The sequence below is a fragment of the Ammospiza nelsoni genome, chromosome Z (genome assembly GCF_027579445.1).
Source record: "Ammospiza nelsoni isolate bAmmNel1 chromosome Z, bAmmNel1.pri, whole genome shotgun sequence".
In the NCBI taxonomy this organism is placed as follows: Eukaryota; Metazoa; Chordata; class Aves; order Passeriformes; family Passerellidae; genus Ammospiza; species Ammospiza nelsoni.
In genome coordinates, this window is record NC_080669.1 from 13,567,788 (window position 1) to 13,586,455 (window position 18,668).

The 18,668-nt window shown below is 39.1% G+C and overlaps 1 protein-coding gene across 1 annotated transcript in view; it reads left to right on the forward strand.

Annotated features, from left to right (window-relative positions):
- The first annotated feature begins 5,194 nt into the window (after positions 1-5,194).
- The window catches only part of SRFBP1 (serum response factor binding protein 1), a 67,802-nt gene continuing 54,328 nt past the window's right edge, over positions 5,195-18,668 (forward strand). The window contains exon 1 of the mRNA XM_059492824.1: positions 5,195-5,323. Within this exon, the coding sequence (XP_059348807.1) occupies positions 5,294-5,323 (30 nt within the window). The 5' untranslated portion in view covers positions 5,195-5,293. The remainder of the gene's footprint in view (positions 5,324-18,668) is intronic.

Below are 18,668 nucleotides of genomic sequence, written 5' to 3' on the forward strand. Positions count from 1 at the left end.
CTACATTTTCACGAAAGTAACTAAAATTATTCTATGAATGTGAAATTCTATCCATTTTAGCCAAGTGTCTCCTTTGCTTATCTGTTCATACCTCTCCATGTGCAGTAATGATTCCATGTTACTTCTGACCCTACTTACTAAAAGTTTCATACTAAAATTTATCCTTTTCTTGCTCACTCATTCTCTGCAGCTTTTTCTTTGCCATACAGGCAGCAGACAGTCCCATTAATCCCATCAGTCACTCCAGTACTATCACACATACCCCTTCCCCATCCATTTCTAAGCTCCATCACGCACTTCCAAATTCCTTATCAGGGACTTGGTACAAGGACTCATCCTGCAGCTCTAACTGTAGACACCACAGATGTGCACTCCCTGTGCATCTTTTACTGTGAATTCAAAAAATCTCTCTCTGTAAATAAGTCAGACCCACTTCATTCCCAGTACATCTCTTGTTTGAGCACCACAACAAAGACCTACCGTCCATCTTTTGCTCATGGGATCTCTTCAGAGTGCTTCTGCAGTTTATTTTCCAGTGTTCCTCCTGCAAGGGATCAGGGATAGCTTGGTCTTTTGTCTTTTTCTCCTTTTCTCTTTTTCTGAATCTTGCTTTTGAGCAGTCTTTTCTGCTATCATAAATTCAGCACTTACCTCTGGACTGAAACATAGAGTTGTTTTTTTCTACTCCAAACCCACCGACCAGTAACAATTTCTGGATATTAAACATTTTGAGTTATCCATGACACCTTCATGGGATTTTTTTTTTAATTTGCAATAATACTTAGGGAATCTAGCAGGTATTAGGATCCTAGTTTTTACTTAACACTTTATCTGTGTGTAATAAGATAAAATTTTGGCCTCACACAACCAACAACTGAAATAGCCAGCTGAATGACTGGAACTGCTTCTTTGAAAAGAAAAATGTAGAATATAAGAATTATTAAATAATACATTTATGATTGATTGTAGAAGAAAATGATGTGCTTTACGCACTTAAACATAATATCCCAGGCAGAAGTTCATCACAAAATCTTCTTTTTAAGCTCTGTTTTCATAAACTTTAAAATAATAATTAAATTCAGATTTTTTTTTAAATTTAAATTCTCAAAGTGTTGCTGAAGTTGAGTGTATTCTAAGCAGGAAGGAATTTCAATGTTAATTCTGCTTTCTTAGTAACAGAGGTCTGCTTTCTTAATAACAAATGATCATAAATAGATAATTTATGATGTAAATATAGTGAGTTTCACTAAAGTGTGTGTTCTAATGGGTACATAAGGACAGTAACACATGAAGACTTGTCTTCTGTGTGTATGAAAACTCAAAAGTGAAGAAAGTAACAAGGAAAACACCTGCAATATTAAGAACAAATTTTTCTATTCTATCTTAGAAGTCAAAACAACTAATTTCATAGAACCTGTTTATAGAGGACAAAGGTACTTTTTACTGTATATTTTTTCAATAATTTTCCTATGTAAATAAGAATCCCTCTCTTGGGGAAGAGGCAGGCATCATTTTCCCATCATTTCCCCTAAACACAGTCAGCAGCAGAGGCTGCCATCTTGGGAGGGGGCATTTTGGGATTCTCCTTGTTCCCATGGGGCTCCTGAGATATAGCAATTTTGTGTTAAGTGATTATTTACTAGTTGGTTTGCAGTTTTTTTGCTCTTGATGTTTTGCCTCTTAGTAATCGCTATTTTTAAACTTATATCTACTAATATCTGTTCCTTATTGGTGGAAAGGGATTGGTTGAAATTAGGGGGAGGCAACTCATTTTAATGAGCGTCCACATCTTTAAATTGTCATGACGAAAAGAAAGGGAGCAAGCCCAGAACACAGGCCTTAGTATCAGTAAAAATAAACTCCTCTGGCAAAAGTCAAAGCAAAAGCTATAGGAAGCACCAAGTTGCAGAAAACCTTCTGTTTTTGTTGTCCTCAGTGCCTAGTTAACATTACTGGCACTTCTTTCCATGAAACTTCTTGAAGTTTAAGTTCAATTCACAAAACATAAAAGATTAATTGAAATTTCTAAAATTTACTTATTGTCATCACACAAAACAAACTTCATACATATTTCATTACATCTGTACTGAGCATACGAATGCAAGTGTCTGCAATAATCGTGTGTTTCAGTAAGTGTTCCAAAAATATAACTTTTATGCATGACTTCTGGGATCAAGGCCAGTTGCAGCTACAAGATGGTCTACACAGCTGCTACCACATCACATGAACCTGGAGAGTGCCAAGATAAACGGAGAGAAATAGGACCCAGCTATAACCCCCTCTTTCTTTAAATAGTTTTCCATTTCATCTCCCCTGTGTTCTTCTGCAACATCTTACATCCTACAAATAGAAATACAAAATTGTAGAGTACCCTGAGTTGGAAGGGACTCAGCAGGATCACTCAAGTCCAACTCTTGGCCTTGCGCAGGCCACCCCAAGAATCACCCCACATATTTTAGAGCATTGTCCAAACACTTCTCGAGCTTCTCTCAGGCTGGCGCTGTGACCACTTTCCTAGGGAGCCTGTTTGGCCATCTTCCTGGTGAAAACCCCTTTTCTAATATCCAACCTAAACCTCCCGTGACACAACTTCAGACCAATCCCTTGTGTTCTGTCACTGTCACCACAGAGCAGAGATCAGTGCCTGCCCCTCCTCTTCCCCTCACAAGGAAGCTGCACCTGCAGTGAGGTCTCCCCTCAGTCTCCCCTTCTCCAGGCTGAACACACCGAGTCACCTCAGCTGCTCCCCGTATGGCTTCCCCCTCTAGGCCCTTCATCGTCTTTGTAGCCCATAAATATATGCTGCCCTACAATGTGCAAACACAGACAGTTGTTCACAAAGGAGAGAAAATAGTTCAGAAAATTGCATTCCAACACTGTGAATACGTGCCAAAATACTGGAGTGAAATACTGACACCACTGAAGAAATGTCAGAACAAAGCATCAAAGTACAAAAAGTGTTATATGGGGCAATGCCTCAAAGCATCCTGACTGTGACAAGCTGACAAGAAAATCTTGACTTAGAATGCATTGAAGTCAAAAAATAATATGACAAAAGGGCCGACAAGGAAGCTATGAGGCACAAAGACTCTTAACTCTGGACGACCACTGAGGTTTAAAAAGGCAGAAAGAAATAAAGCACTTATTTTAAGCAGTGATTAACTAAGTGAGAAGAAAACAAAATTGTTGGATGAAGAAGGGCCAGAAGTGTGTCATTGGGGCCTACAAGAAACTTTCAAAGCAAGTTATTTCAGTGTTCAGAGGAAAGGAAAATTGAAGTTATAACCCAATAGGCTACACAGATGGAACAATTCTAATTGATGTGAGGCCAGGCTGGCACTGGTTGGATTCACAGAACCAGCTGGCTCCCTGTTCCTGCTTCTGTCTTTCTCTTTGCTAAGATGCACAATGGAACCTCTGAGTGGCATATGTAGGGATTAGTCTTGCATGAAATACCAAGACAAAAGGAAGGAGCTCTTTATTTTCCTTGGAAGATTTTTCCTCCTGGATTTTTTGCATCCAATTTTACACTCACTGCAAACAAAAACAACCTAGATGTGAGATTATATCTAGTAATTCTTAAACATATATTGACAGTATGGTGTGTATCACAACTAGTACTAATCTATACAGTCAAATTCAGCTCCTCCTCGCACAGATCACTGTGCATACAGGTCACAGGTAGCTGCCTGACATTGGTGGTACAACAAAGAAAAGTTCATTCTCTGATGGTTGGCTGACTTTTGCTAACTGTTCAAGTCTGAACTTTTATGAAGCACCAGCTGTGGTAAACACCCCTCATCTGCAGTGAGACTCAAAGTACTCTCAGCAAACATACACTTTAAATTTAATTCAGCTCCTGCTGAACAAAATTCCTTTACTATAAGATGAAGGGATGAACTCAAAGTATTTTCAGTTGGATCCTTACTGATCCAGATGACATCTAGACTGCTGCTGAACATCCAGCATCACCTTCAGAAACATCCCAAATGGAACTCAAAAGTAACAATTTGAAAGGACTAGGCTTGGGCTAACCTCACTTGCATGCAAGGCTTGATAAAAAGCACAGTCAAGTGGGATTTTGTTGCAGTTCACTCCCAGGAGAGTGAACTGCCTAAGCATCAGTTAGAAATCAAATATTAAAATATAACAAGATCCAAATGCTAGGTCCTGCAGATAAAATGTATTACGGAGACAGTTGACAACAGTTGTATTTGTAGAAACATTCAGACTTTAAAGCAGAATTCTAGGCACAACAGTGCCATCCAGGGGCCAGCTAATTGCTGGTAAATTTCCTGAAACTATTTTGGGGGGTTTTCTCTTTGTTTTGGGTTGTTTGCTTTTGGTTCTTTTGTTAGTTTGAATTTTTGTTTTTGTTTCGTAAAAAAAACCACAACAAAACCAAAAAAAATTATTAATTCTCTAACATACTAAGCTTTGCTTACATTTATGCACGGCCTTTGCAAAAGTTTCAATAGAAGAATATTTGTAGCAATTTAAATCAACAAATCCTCCTAGCACAAGAAACTGGCAATGATGAGGAAAGTTCTGATGAAATGTTGCCAAAATTTTCAGACTGAGACATCACTCAGTCCAAAACACATGCTCAGCCGCACTTCACCACGGCTATTTAAAATTAATTGCGTATATAAAATTTCACACAACCAAAGCTTCAGGACGTTTCTACACAGCCCTAAATCTTCCTTCTGCGCAAACGGAAGACTCAATCTGAAAATTGTGAGGCACTTTTTTGAAAACGGAGGCCGTTTTGAAAACGGAGGCTGTTTTGTCACGGTGGCCATGGAGCAAAGTCTGGAGCTACGGCAGCGGCCACAGCTTACTCCTGCAAAGCCTTCCGCTCAGCAGCAACAAGGCAGGAAAAGCAAAAACCCCAAAATTTTTCGACTATAAACTAGATATATTTCTACTATAAGCTCATGGGGGCAGAGCCCCTTCAGTTTAACGATTTGCAAGCCTACACCGGCCGGATTAAGCCAGCCAACCAGCCGGCCGGCCGGCGATGCCGAGCACAGCCCCGCGCCGCGAAGCTTTAGGTTTCACCTGGGGCCAGGCGACCTCCCTAGGCTCGGCCTAGACGCCCCGGGTAGGCCGGGCTCGGGATCCGCCCCGTGTCCGGTGGGGCCCGGGAGGAGAGCGGCCCCAATCAAAGCTCTTTAACCCGCGTTGAAGGCGGGCTCCGGGGCGGGGTCGCGGCCCCTGGGCGCCTGCGCGCGGTTTCGGTTCGTGCGGCGGCGTGCGGGGCTCGGAGCGGCCTGCGCGGTTCTGTGGTGCCATGGCTCCTGTGCTGAACCTCAACAACGAGGTGAGACACCCGGGGCGCCGCTGGGAGCGGGCCGGGGGCCTTGGGCCGGGGAAGGGCCGGGGTGGCGGCGGCGGATCGGCCTGCGAGCGAGCCGGCTCGGGGCCGAGCCTGCCGCAGGCGGCGTGGCGGCCCGGAGCCGTGGGGGAGATCGCGGGTGACCGGCGCCGTCCCTCGGCGTGGGAGAGCGCGTCCCGTGTGCTGGAGCTCCGCTGTGATGGAAACAAACATCCGTCGGGTGAAGTTAAGCTGCTTGCGGGAGGTTACACGCGATTCCGACCGACACGTGTGCCTCGGTGCGGCGTCGTGACCCCAGTGCCCTTCCATCGCGCCTGCCTTACTGTGTTTGTGTTCACGCTGAAATCTTGCAGGTGATCTAGCGGACCCGCCAAAGCCCCAGCTGCCTGCCTCCTGGATGGCAAAGATATTGCCTTATTTTCTCGCACGTGAACAGATTGAAAATGAAAAATGAATAGGTTGCAGCTAATTTCTCCTTGTTCTGTAAGAAGTTTGGTATTTCATGTTTATTTCAGTATATTTTTTTCTTCTTCTTCACTATAGTATGAATTCGGTTATGTGTGTCTCACTCGTGACGGGTTTTGGTTATGTATTTGCAATTCATTATGCACAGTAAGCCTGACACAACTAAAGTAACCTCATTTTAGGTGTTGCAGTTAAGAATAGCTGGCAGTTCTGCTGAGCATGTGTGATATGAACACCTGCACTTAGCACTCTGCACATCCAGAATTCCTACATAACTAACAGCTTGATGCCATCAGCAGAACAAAAATGACTTTTTTTTTAGATGTATGATAACTTGAAGAGGGGTTAATTTGCAAGTTGATGTCAAGAATTTAGCGAAGTGTAACCTCTTCATCAGGAAAAGTGTTTGATAGTGCATAAAGTCAAGATATTTACTCAGTAGTTTTTGGTTCACGCTGTTAACAAGTGTAAGGTCAGAAATGAGTGATAAGTTTCTGCACAAAACATTGGAAGATTTCAGGAATGTCATTTCATCTAATACTTCAAACATAACTTTGTCCTGAGAGGAAACTGAAAGTTCTGGAGAAAGTAGCTTTTACTAGTTTCTGCAAAAAGTGGACACTCTGTCCTACCTTACATCTCAGATAGAGCTATTATTACAAAGACTGAAATCCTGGATGCCATCTCTTCTAGAGGGACAGAAGATCAGTCTGGCTTAGAGTAGGACGAGACCTAGCGTGAGTAGAGTAAAAGGTGTTTTCCATTTCTATGCATATGTCCTTTTGTAAGTTTCAGAGCTGTATTAATGACTGTGGTGTTTAGTTATAAAATATAAAATATTTACCAATACCTGGGTATTTCATATCTCTATAACAGATACCCTCTGTGTATTTGTTACAGAGATGCCCTTGTAAGAATACATTTTAAGAGTAAAAATCATATCTTCCTCTAATAAAGATGAAATGGAGGAATTTTATTAGGACCATGTTTAAATGGGCAACTTTTGAAAATGCAGTCTATTAAATAATATTTCTTGTCTATTCTTCCAGTTTGCTAAGGGAAAGCAAATTATGGAGCAGCTCCATTCTGTGCACCTTCAGCTTTCCACAGTCAGACAATACTGTGGGGATCATGTGGGTTTTTTCCCATTGGGCCATATACAGTAGGTATGATGGTATTTGTTGCAGAGACAACCTTGTACAGCTGATAACTTGTTTGTCTTTGCTGGATTTACAGGAATCCACTATCTGAAGGGAGTCTACAAGAAAGCTGGAGAGAGACTGTTCTCAAAGGCATGTAGAGATAGTACAAGAGGAATGGCTTTAAATTGAAAGAGAGTAGATTTGGGTTGGATATTAGAAAGGAATTCTGTGGTTGTTGGGCTGTGCATATGTGGATGCCCTGTCTCTGGAGGTGTTTAAGGCCAGGCTGGATGCACTCCAAGCAACCTGGTCCAGTGGGAGATGGTTCTTCCCATTGCAGCAAGGTCGGAACCAGGTGGCCTTTAAGCTCCTTTTTAACCCAAGCCATTCTATGAAATTCTGTGATATTATATATTTCAGGCTTTAATTCTAGCAAAGAAAGACTTCTGCTTTTAATTAACGTAAAATACCATGTCCTGCTAAATGGTGGAATCTTAAGGAATTCTAGGATGACAGATTTCAAATTTTTTTTTACCAGTTCACCTTTTGTTTACAGGAAGAACAGATATTCTTAAAACCAGTGTTTCCCAGTGAGATAAACTGGCACGTATCTTAATGTTAATTGACCTCTATTTTAATTACTTACTGGTTTTTGTTTGATATTAGGTGCTGAGAAATAGTTATAAGTGTCAGAACGCTTACTTGTTCTGCCGTGTCTTCTACATCAGGTGTATGTGTGCTTTGAAACTAGAGGACATTTAATTGCATCATGATTTAACGGTGATGGTTTAGAAAATGCTCTGGGGAAATTGGACAAATAGTGGATTGTGATGCCTTTGTCCCTTCTGAGAGCTTTTGAACTCGTTGGTTAATTTCAGAGAAATTGGAAAGGAATGGAGGCTTTAAAAGTTGTTGGGCTTTGGGTTTTTTTAATTACAATTTGTTTAAAGAATAATACCTCCATGGAGCAATAGTCTCCCAGCTGTTCTGATCTATGGGGAGCAAAGAATGAGAATGTTGTACTCTTTAGGTGACTGGATGAATAAGGGATTTAAGGTAGCTGTACAATGTTAAGGACCCAGGGTGAAAAGAGGAAATTGCAGTTATTGTGATGAGGTGAAATAAGACAGAAAATAAATAAGAAACCAATCATATTCACAAATAATTAGTTTAGACATTTCATTAATGTTTCTTTTCATGAAAAGTTGTTTATAGCAGTGTAAGTGCTTCAAAATATCACACTATTTCCATGTTAACAAGCAGGACTTGTGCCAAAAGTATATAAATTATTTCTTTTGTTTACTCTAATCGAATATATACGTAGATAATAACAAAAAAAGTAAGGTCTTGGCAGAGCTTACAGTCAGCAAGTTCCAGTAATTTTAGGAAGCTATCTTGCTGCTGGTAAATTGCATGGTACAGTTTCAGTGTGACTGCATGACTGAAAAGTTGAGATTGAAAAGGGTTAAGAAACACAATATTTTTGTAATGCAGGCATTGTATTACTGTATGGGATTGCTGCTTTTTGATTACTGGATGAATTGGGTGGGTGAAGGAGGGAGGGTGGGTGCAGAGGAAATAAAAACCACAAAATTGGAACAAAGTGAAGCAGTGAAGACTAGAGTTTTTGGGAAAGAAGAAAATGCAGTATTTCTTACCATTTTCTACTTATTGCGTTCACTGAAACAAAGAAAAGCATAACTCATATAATGAAAATTTGAGTTTTGCCATTCCATATTCACTGGATATGGTCTTACTTTTGGAGGGTTTGTCTGTATCAAGTCTAATGGTATTCTCGAATTGTGTTTACTCTTACAAGCATGCATGCTGAAGGAATCATTTTAAAAACCTGTTGCTGTCTTGAATATGTTTCCTATTTTAAAAAGCTTTCTAAGAAATTTCAGGTGCCTTGCCACAGAATAGCTCCCAAAGTTAAACTTTTCTGGAAACATTTGCTAGATGGCAGCACATAATCATCAACTACCGTGGATAAGGGCAAGTTTTAAGGGTGATAGCTCATGTTTAATGTGAAAAAAATATCCTTGCTGATCAGCAGTACACAATAGTATGAAACAGAAGCTGTTGAATGGGAGTCCTACAGATTTCTAGGGTTTTTTTCAGCACCTGTGTTTCTTAAATTATGTTGTTCTGCTTTTACAGTCCTAATCTGCTAATGATATTGAATTAATGCTACAAATTCAGTTCTCTTTCTATTCTCTTTTTTTTTTTTTTATGGTATTCTGTTTGCAGCTACCTCAAGGAGCTATGCTGCAGAAAGCTCATGAAGCTAATGCAAATGAAGTCTGTGTAGAGCGTTTTAAAAATAAGTGTTCTTATATGTACCTCCATGAGTGCTGTAATGGCTAAAGTTGAATATTAATAAGGCATCATATTATAAAAAGCAAACTCTTAGAGTAGTAAGTTTTTTCTGTGGGACACGTGAATCAAATTTTCCAAACTTGATTGGATATCAAAACTTTGCTATCAGGTGAATTTTTCTCTTAAATTTGTAGTAATTAATCTTATGCAGACAAAATAGTTTTTCTCTGTATTTACAAAACTACAGGTTTTAGATAATAAAAGCTACTGTCTGCATAATGCTTGTCACCTACAATGGAATTGTTCTTTTTCTTTCCTAAAAGGTAGGATCAAGATCAAACCATACCTTGAGAATGATGTGTGTGCACACTTATTTTTCAGCCTGCCAAGCAAAGTCCAGAATTAAAATTGTTATGTAGGGAGCTTAGTTATAAAGCTCAAGGTGATAAATTCCATTTATATTGTTTTGGGTCCCAACACTTTGTATTGTGATACTCTACATGGCAACACTCAGCTCTTCTACTCTTTAGATTTAGGGCAGACATCCTGGCCTCAGATTTAGCCGGGCAGCAGTTTAGGTCATGGCATGTTTAGAAAGCAGTCTGGAGGTGTGAATTAAGAATTTAAATTGGTGTATTGCAAAGTCAGGTATGAGTAGCGTGGCTGATAATGAAAAAAATCAGACAAGCAGGCCACGGAGCATAACCTTAACTAAGGGAGAAAGACTGACATACAGTCTCTGGAGGTCTGAAACTGCAGTCTTGAGTTTTAGCTGTAGTTTAATAATTGTACAAAACTATATCTGTAGTTATTTAATCTTTTATCACAGTGCAAACAGAAGTAAATGTATATTTGTAGATGCTTATATATGAAGACTGAGTTGTCTTGGTGTAGCGTGGGTAGGTGTTGTGTTTGTCCTTAGGTGTTCAGATGCAGCTAAGACAGAAAACAAAGAGGAAAGAGCTATTGAAATTGCATTTATGCATGTCTTTGTTCACAAATTGAAGAAAGTTCAAGTACATCCTTCTACAAGTAAGTAACTTTTGGTCACCAAAGTTTCTGTATAGCAGCAAAGAGAATGTGGTCTGAACAGAATATCAGGAAAGATTAGGGAGGGGGAAATTGAGCGAGTCATTAATTCTTCCTGAAGCTGAATTGATTTCTATAACCAGGAACTGCGTCATGTTTTTTGTAAGGTGCACTAAAAGTGAAAGATCTGAGTATTTACCCATGCTAGTCCTTCGTGTATTATGTATTTCTAGTTTTTATACAGTACATCTAGCATGCTTAAATATTTTTTAATTGGTAATAAAATTAACCTAAAGGTTTTTAGTCTTTGAATGGTCACGATTTTTGCAAGAAGCATTCTGTACAAAGTGAGTATTTATTTGCAGTTACTTAAGATCTTCCGTAATTTCAGCCTTCTTCAACATTATGTATGACTGTCTTGTCACTCAAATGTGATATCCCTCTCTGTGTTTTTATTGATTTAGGGTGATAAATTAGATATATAATTTAAAATCTTCTTTATTCAAGGTCTGTTTTTTTACTCACATTTTATTCTGTAGGAACCAAGAGAGTTGAAGCACCTTCAGTGTTAAATATAAGGCTTTTTGTGGAGAACTGCTTTGCAGCTCAGACAGATGAGACGTGCCCCTGATGGAGTGTGATTCTCTAACTGTGGTTTCTTCACAAATGTCTGGACTTGCTGCTTCTGAGTCTAGGGCTTCTCGCTCACCCATTCCAGCCACCTCGTCTTGCCTCCCACTTCTGTGCTCATCGGAAGTTTGTTGCTAGAGTGGTTTTCTGCTGCAGATTGACCGTAACAATCTTACCGGGTTCTGACAAGCCAGCGGGAGCAGCGGCTGTGTGGGTTTGATTGGCTGATAGAGCTGTGCTGTATTTCATCTCACTTAGGCGTTTCTCTGTAAGCAGTGGCTTTCTGTGAAGTAAACATAGAATTTAAGGAGGGTATTGAACCAGACAAACCTACAATAGGGTGACGCATAATGTACAGTTATGTTGTCTGGCAGGTGTTTTGTGACCACTAGAAATAGTGGTCAAGGCTGTGAAGGCAGGAGAACTACAGAGTTCAAAGGGGAAGCCAAATGAGCCCTTACATTTGTCTGATCTTGATGGCTTTACGTAATGAGTTCCTAAGAGACTAGTTAAAAACCAGCTTTAAAGAAGAATCTTAAAATTTCAGTGGTGTGAGGGTATACAGGTGCCTAGGATGCTCTGTGGTCAGAATTGAAGCTGTGGCTGCATACTGGCACTGCCAAGATCTGTTCATCTCTGACAATTTGTGTTCTTCATACTTCCTTGAACCTGGTCATACAGCCTCTTGTATGTCACTGAGTTTATATTTATTTTATGGGAAATGTGAGTAAGGGAGGAAAAAACAGTCTCCTATCTGTTGCAAAACAACAAGTTGCAGTCTGGTAGTAAGTAGAGGAAAGTGTAGTATTTGAGTTGTATTTCCAACAGTAATTAAGAAATTAACCTGTTGCTCTCAGGGACTTTGAAGCATGATGCTTCAATCTTTCTTTTAAAATGCTCTTTACTACTGTGGGCAAATTGATATGGGCATTCAGATTTTTACTGTATTAGATCCAAGGATCCAAATGGCTTCTATTACCTAACGTATGTTTTGATATTTTAAAGTATATTCCTAAGCCTTCCTTACTGTGACAAAAAAGAATTCTAGATGGAAACTTTCAAAATAACACTGACAGGGTGCTGTAGACACTACCGTGTTTAAGGCAGTTCAGAATACTGGGCAGTCAGTTCAGTGCAGTGATCCAGCATCTCACTGAAATAAAGTAGCTGCCCCCAAAGATCTATTTTTATGCTATCCCCTGGGCCATTAGGTAATTGAGGAATCTCTTAGGGCAATTTCATATTTGTGTCTGGTCTCCTCATATAAAGGAGAAGTGAGACTTGAGGTGAGGCATCTAACCAGTTACCTGATATTGGACTGAGCTGTGAGATATCTTAACTGCTCATAATTCAAGATACAGTCTTATCTCTTAAGGCATGAAGCTGTCTGAGGGGGAAAAATTTTAATTTAATGGCTTAGTTGTTATAAAACTTTCCAGGAATTGAGAAAGCTGATGGATACGTTCCCTCAATCTGAGGTGAGTTTATTCCTATGAATCTCAATGACCAGCAGAGTGCACTAATCACAAATATTAACAAATACTGTTGCTGGGCTACTGTCTGGCAAAGGGTGATTTTATGGAGTGAGGGGAGCCTGGTCATGTGTTTCACCAGTGGGAGCATTTCCGTAGGAAAAGTCCTTGACTGTGCTCCAAAGGCTGCTTATCCAACAATTAGTACAAAATACATGAGCTCCCTGAAAGGAAAACATGAACTCAGAACTCTTTACTCCTGAGAAAAATTCTTCTTGCTGGTGTATAGACAAGTTCCCTTGCTATTTTCTCTGTGGTTTATGAGCTGTATTTCATCCAGCACCTATACAGTGTGCTGGCCAAGCCATTTTCTTGAAGTAGAAACATTTACCCTACACTCCTATATCAGGTTTTTTCAATTCTGTTAAGTGCCCCAGCATCTAAGCTGTTCCTCAGATGGTGGACGCCAGTTCTTGTTCTCTCCTGAGCTGTCTGCCAGTATGGTTCACACATGTGTCACAGCATCTCTGCCTCTTGGTCAGCTTTAGCTGGCGTGAAGTTCATGTGTGACCACTTCAAAATTATTCTGAAGGTAGAATGGCTAGCACTTGGATACTTTTGAAAAACTATGGGTGCCTAGGATGCTTTGTGGTCAAATTGAAGCTGTGGCTGACTACTGGCACTGCCAAGATCTGTGTATCCCTGGCTCACACATGGTCTTAAATACTTCCTTGAAGCTTGTTCTGCATTCTCTTAAATGTCACTAAAGTCAGTCTAAAGTCTTGAAAAGGCATATAAACAAGTTATGAGAACTGAGAAAAGATAAATTTCTGCACGATTCAAAACTAAATAGCTAATCTTTTCCATCAGTTCATTTCTTAGTATACTGGCAAATCACTGTGTTTTTTCTGTATATTATAAGTCTATGCAAAGTTGGAAAGCAAACACGGCTTTCTTTTTAAACTCTGGAATACTTGGCAGGAATCATTTTAGCTCTGTGGAAATGCATGTAAAAATTCTTGCATTAGTTTTGTTACTAATAAATAATTGTAGGCACAACAGTTTCTTGAAGAAGGAAAAGTGTGCTACATAGAGCTTGATTTCTGTTTAAAACAGTTCAAGTGTTAAATTCCTGACATTCTTTTACAGACCATGTAAATGTCCTAAGGAAAAAGTCTTTTGAAAGCTTATGAAATTTCCAAAGTTATACTCTGTGAGATAAAATTCTGAGGAATTGTGGCTTTTTTTTCCTCCTAGGAACTGTTCCAGCAGCTGTTTCTAAAGTTTCTAGAGTTGCCACATCATCAGTTTTACTAATATTAGCAGCAAATTCTAATCTGCTTGCTCTTCACACAGTTTTTTTTTTTCAGCAGATTGCTGAAGCAATTAACCATGGCTAATAAGGCAGTTTTTTACTTCTGACAGTGTTGTATACAGCCTTTATTGGACTACTGTACTTGAGGACAGGAATGAAAACTTTTTCTTAGCTCAAGTGGTTTATATAAAGTGTGTGTGGTAGGCCACGTAGGCTAGTAAGATGCTCTCATAAAGCAAAAACATCTGTGGTTCCTTGGTGTGGTAGTGTACAATAATGAAAAAAACATGCAAACGGTCATGGGAAACTTAGTAACTTTTACTTTAAGGGAACTGTGAGGTACTTGCAGTACACAGTGTAGTTTTTTTCATTAAATGTAATTTATGGCTATATATGCCTGAGTAAGACACAATTTAAAAATAGTTCCGTTACAGTAAATGGGCATAATTGCTTACTGCTGTCCTTGCAGAGGTCTTTCAGCAGCCTGGGTCTGGAACTTGGTGCTAAATGAAGAAGGAGCGAGGCTGTAATAGGTGTAGAAGGGAAGGTGTGGTGTTAGACTTTTTCATAATAGGCTTTCAAATTTCCGGGCTTGGGGGAGGAGATGTTCCTATAAGAGAATAGTAGCCAGTTGTGAATTCATTGCAATTCCTCATTGGTATGCTATGATAAAATTTTTTTCAGTTTGTTTTGTGCTGCAGTAGTAAAGGGCAATTAATGGACAGGTAAAGTGGCCAACTACTAAATTCAGTGACTCTTTTGAATGTGTTTCAAGTCATATAAACTAAAGGGATTTAAAAGTCTTGTACTGATTTTGTCTGAAAAAAATACCATTATGTTATTTCCTTTGCAAAGAGGGGTCACAATGATACCTGTTTATTCATATGGCATTTAATACCAAATGAAACTGTGCATAGAAAAAGAAGCTGAGGTGGGCAACTCTCTACAACTACCTAAAAGGAGGTTGTAGTGAGGTGGAGATTGGTCTCTTTTCCCAATTAACAGGACAAGCGGAAATGGCATCAAGTTGTGCCAGATTGGCTGTTAGGGAAGATTTTTTTCACCTAAAGGATTGTCAAACACTGTAAGAGAATGCTCAAGGTAATGGCTGAGTCATCATTCCTGGAAGTATTTAAAGGTGTGTAGATGTGGCACTTTGGGACACGGTTCAGTGGTTGGCTTGGCAGTATTTGGTTTATGGTTAGGCTTTATTGTCTTAAAGGTGTTTTCCAATGTAAATGATTCTGTGAATCCGCTTTGCTGTTTAATGAGGACACATATGAGAAAACATGTCATGCAGGGGTACATTAATATAGCAAGAGATGAGCAGATAAAAGCTGTTTGCACGAGAGGCTGGTAAGAACTGTTCTGAAGGCACCTGGTTCAAAGGAATGAATAGTGGATTTCATCTGGAGGCAGGTGTCACTGAGGAAATGCTGCAGAGGTTGTGAATAGCACAGGAGAGCATACCTTACATGGGTAAGATAGGAATTCCAAACAGTATAAAACAAAAGGGCAGTTAAGGTGATTGCTTGCTTGCTTGCTTGCTTGCTTGCTTGCTTGCTTGCTTGCTTGCTTGCTTGCTTGAAGGAAGGAAGGAAGGAAGGAAGGAAGGAAGGAAGGAAGGAAGGAAGGAAGGAAGGAAGGAAGGAAGGAAGGAAGGAAGGAAGGAAGGGGCTTGAAGGTATTTGAATATTAGAACAGACAAAAAAGATGGGTAGGGGATGGGGTGTGTTAAACAAGAAGAATAGGTTGGTGAAGATGAATGAGGAGAGCTTATAAGGACAGGAAAGGGGAAATCAGTTTGGTAAGAAGCGCCTAGAGATAGAAGAAGGTAGCAAGCTTCAGAAGAAGGAAATCTCTCAACAGAACCAGCACTTGGTGTGGAAGAAAAGTTGTCAATGGCTGGACAATGAACGCACTATTGGCCAGACAGGTGCGAGTACTTGTTCTGTCACAACAGAGAAGGTTTTGCAAGAGCCTTTAAGTATTGCTCCAAGTTGTTAGTAAGTAGTACTGGGATAGTTGTGTGCAAATCTGTTCTAGATTTGGCATTTTGGCAACTGGTAGAGAACAACTTGTGGAAAGGTATTTAAATTAATGAATAGATGTCAGACATCTGGAAGGGATATTTTAAGCGCTTTATTTCTTCTACTTTTCATACTTGTCCTTTTCCCCAATTTCTGTTGATATCATGAAGAAACTTCTAGGAAGAATGCAGATTATTAGATTTTTGGGGTTTTTTTTTAAACCCTGACTTTTCCATGTGTTTGTGTTTATGAAGAACTTTCATCATGAAATTGTCTTGTTTTTTAAACTGTTTTGAGGGAATATGGAACACTAACTGGTGTAACAAGGCATTTCTCCATTCCCATTAGCAAGAATTCTTACCATCCTTCCAAAAAGACAGAAGAGTAGCTTATATGGTAATGCTAGTGATTTTTTTAAATTTCTTTTTTTTTTTGCATAAGTCTATAAGTACTGAGAAAAAGTTCCCACAAAAAATATAATTCATAGAGACATAATAGTAGAAAGCTTCTTGAAGGATGAGCAGTTTTTCTGTGAGAAGTAGGATAGTATTTCAGAATTTGTCAGGCCAATCATACTGCAGCATGTTTGAAGCCAATGGAAGTTTTCCTCATGTTGTGGTGATGTTCATAGTCTTTGGTTGAATATACATCCTGTTTGGAAGTGTAAATCAAAAAGATCTGTGATGCAAATTTGGATTTCCCTTATATGAGGTTTTTAGCAGAGTGTGTTTCCTGAGGCTATGGCTTTTGCTGGTCACTGGCATACTCTAGGTCTGAACACGAGTTGGTTGTACTTACTTGCACTCACTGGATGCATTTTGATACATACTTTTTTTAAGAAGAAAGGCAAAAGTACCAAATACTTTTAAAGACATAAACCACAAACACATCTTTTCTGATTTCCCTATTTTCTTGTTCTCCTTTCTTTTTTTAAGAAAGGATTTTTTCCTTTAAAAATGTGGATACAAAATCTTTCTTATTTGTTTCTCAATAACTATTTTCCCAGGCATGAGAAGAAGGTGGTTATGATTTTTTTGTTATTATTGTTTTTCATTTTTTTTTCCCTCCTGGAAGTCCACTCACTCATTTTTATGTGATCGGTGTTTTAGATTTAACATCATTCTATGCTTTTCTTATTGTGCTGTGTCATTTCATGACATACCACTCTATTACTTCCTGTGTGAAGTTTTTTGCTATGGTCTTGTGATGCTACTTTTATAGGCGATTTCCTTGTCTCTCTAAATGTTATACATGTCATATCAGAACATCTGACAAGGAAGCACAGCCTTGAAAGTTGCAGCTTAGAGAGGAGAAACTTCTGTTGTTGTTTTAAAATACACTTGCGGGCCTGAAATTTCTTCGGGCAGTGAGGAGAGTGTGATGGAGAGAGCTGCTTATCCCTCCAAAATGTATCAATATGGTGGTGAAAATTGGCTGTAACTGTTGCAAGATGTAACTTGAGGCGTGGTTTGCTTCTTTCCAGAACACGGACTTCTGCATTAGCAGCAGGACTTGATTGCTGTTCCTGTTGTTGGCAGTTGATCATCCCCCTTTTTTTATGGGAATTTTCACATACCTAAATAGCCCTCCAGCCTTTTTCTAGTACTTAGGCCTCTTCATACTTGTGTTGACAGAGGGCAGACTTTACAGAGGAGGAGTTTGAAGAAAAATGAATTTAAATTTTAAAAGAAATGTAATTTTTCTTATCATAGTAAGATTTCGTAATGCAGGCAAAATGTATATTTATGGTCAATCTAAAAATTGTGGTATTTAGCTAGTTTTTTTATCATTCAGATTTAGGGAGAATGGAATATGATTTAGTAGATATTTCTCCAACTTCATCATTCCTCTCCTGATGCAGTTTTATTTCATTTAATGAACTTGAAACCATTTTTCCTTAATTATTCCTTTATGCTTGCATTATAATAACAACTATATGGTGACATTGTAATACAATTTTTGAAATTAATGGGTCTTACTACAAAATGAGTGTTGGTGTTGAATGACAGATGATAATAATGCATTTTTCTGGTAATATTAAGATACAAATATTTGTCAAATATTGTGATGCTGTAACATTGTACTGGCTTCCCATTCTTTTCCTAGCCTCTTGGTGCATGAGACTAGTGCAAGCTGAGGCCAGTTGAAGTAACTATAAAAGTATATTTCATGAACAGTCTCGCACAGAAGCTCCCCTTTTCTCTCCCATTCAGCAAGTCATCTGTGTTCTGATTTCCCTTGAAGTTTCAATCATGAGATTAAATCATCAGTACAAACAATGTGATAAAAATAAAATGTATTGTACGTGTAAGTTGAGAACCAGCGATGGTTCACAACTGAGAACCAGTGATGGCCTGGCATGTTACAGCATGTTACAGCTTTCAGTCCAGTATTCCATAAAGCTTCATATAGTATATGTAGTATAGATCATGAGTTATTCCTCTGTCTCTTTAGTTTTCATTGTCTTGTCCTTGGGTTTTGTTGTTTGTTATGCTTTTGGAGTGTTCTCAGTAACTGCAGTTATGGCCCATGTTTCCTGCCTGTTTAGACAGTCAGGAGAGGGTGTTCTGTGGTTGGTTCAGAGCTACATGTGCTGGTGAGCGAGTATGCATGTACTGTTCTCAGCCAAAACAGAGAAGACTTGAATTCTGTGTTCTGCCATGCTGATGTTAGTTCACAATTCCTACATGACTATCAGTTTTCACAAAACATGTAGGAGCTGTGATGATTGGTCAACCTTGATTTCATTTTAATAAGCCCAAAAGTTTCCAAAGATGGATACTGACAGACAAGCAATGTGCTGACAACGCTAATTTTTTCAGAAACCAGGCTAACAAATATAATTACAGAATACACAGTTTTGACATTCTGCTCTTTCAGAATAGCTGAGAAAAGTTGCAACATATTAGTGCTCAAGACTTGAAGTTT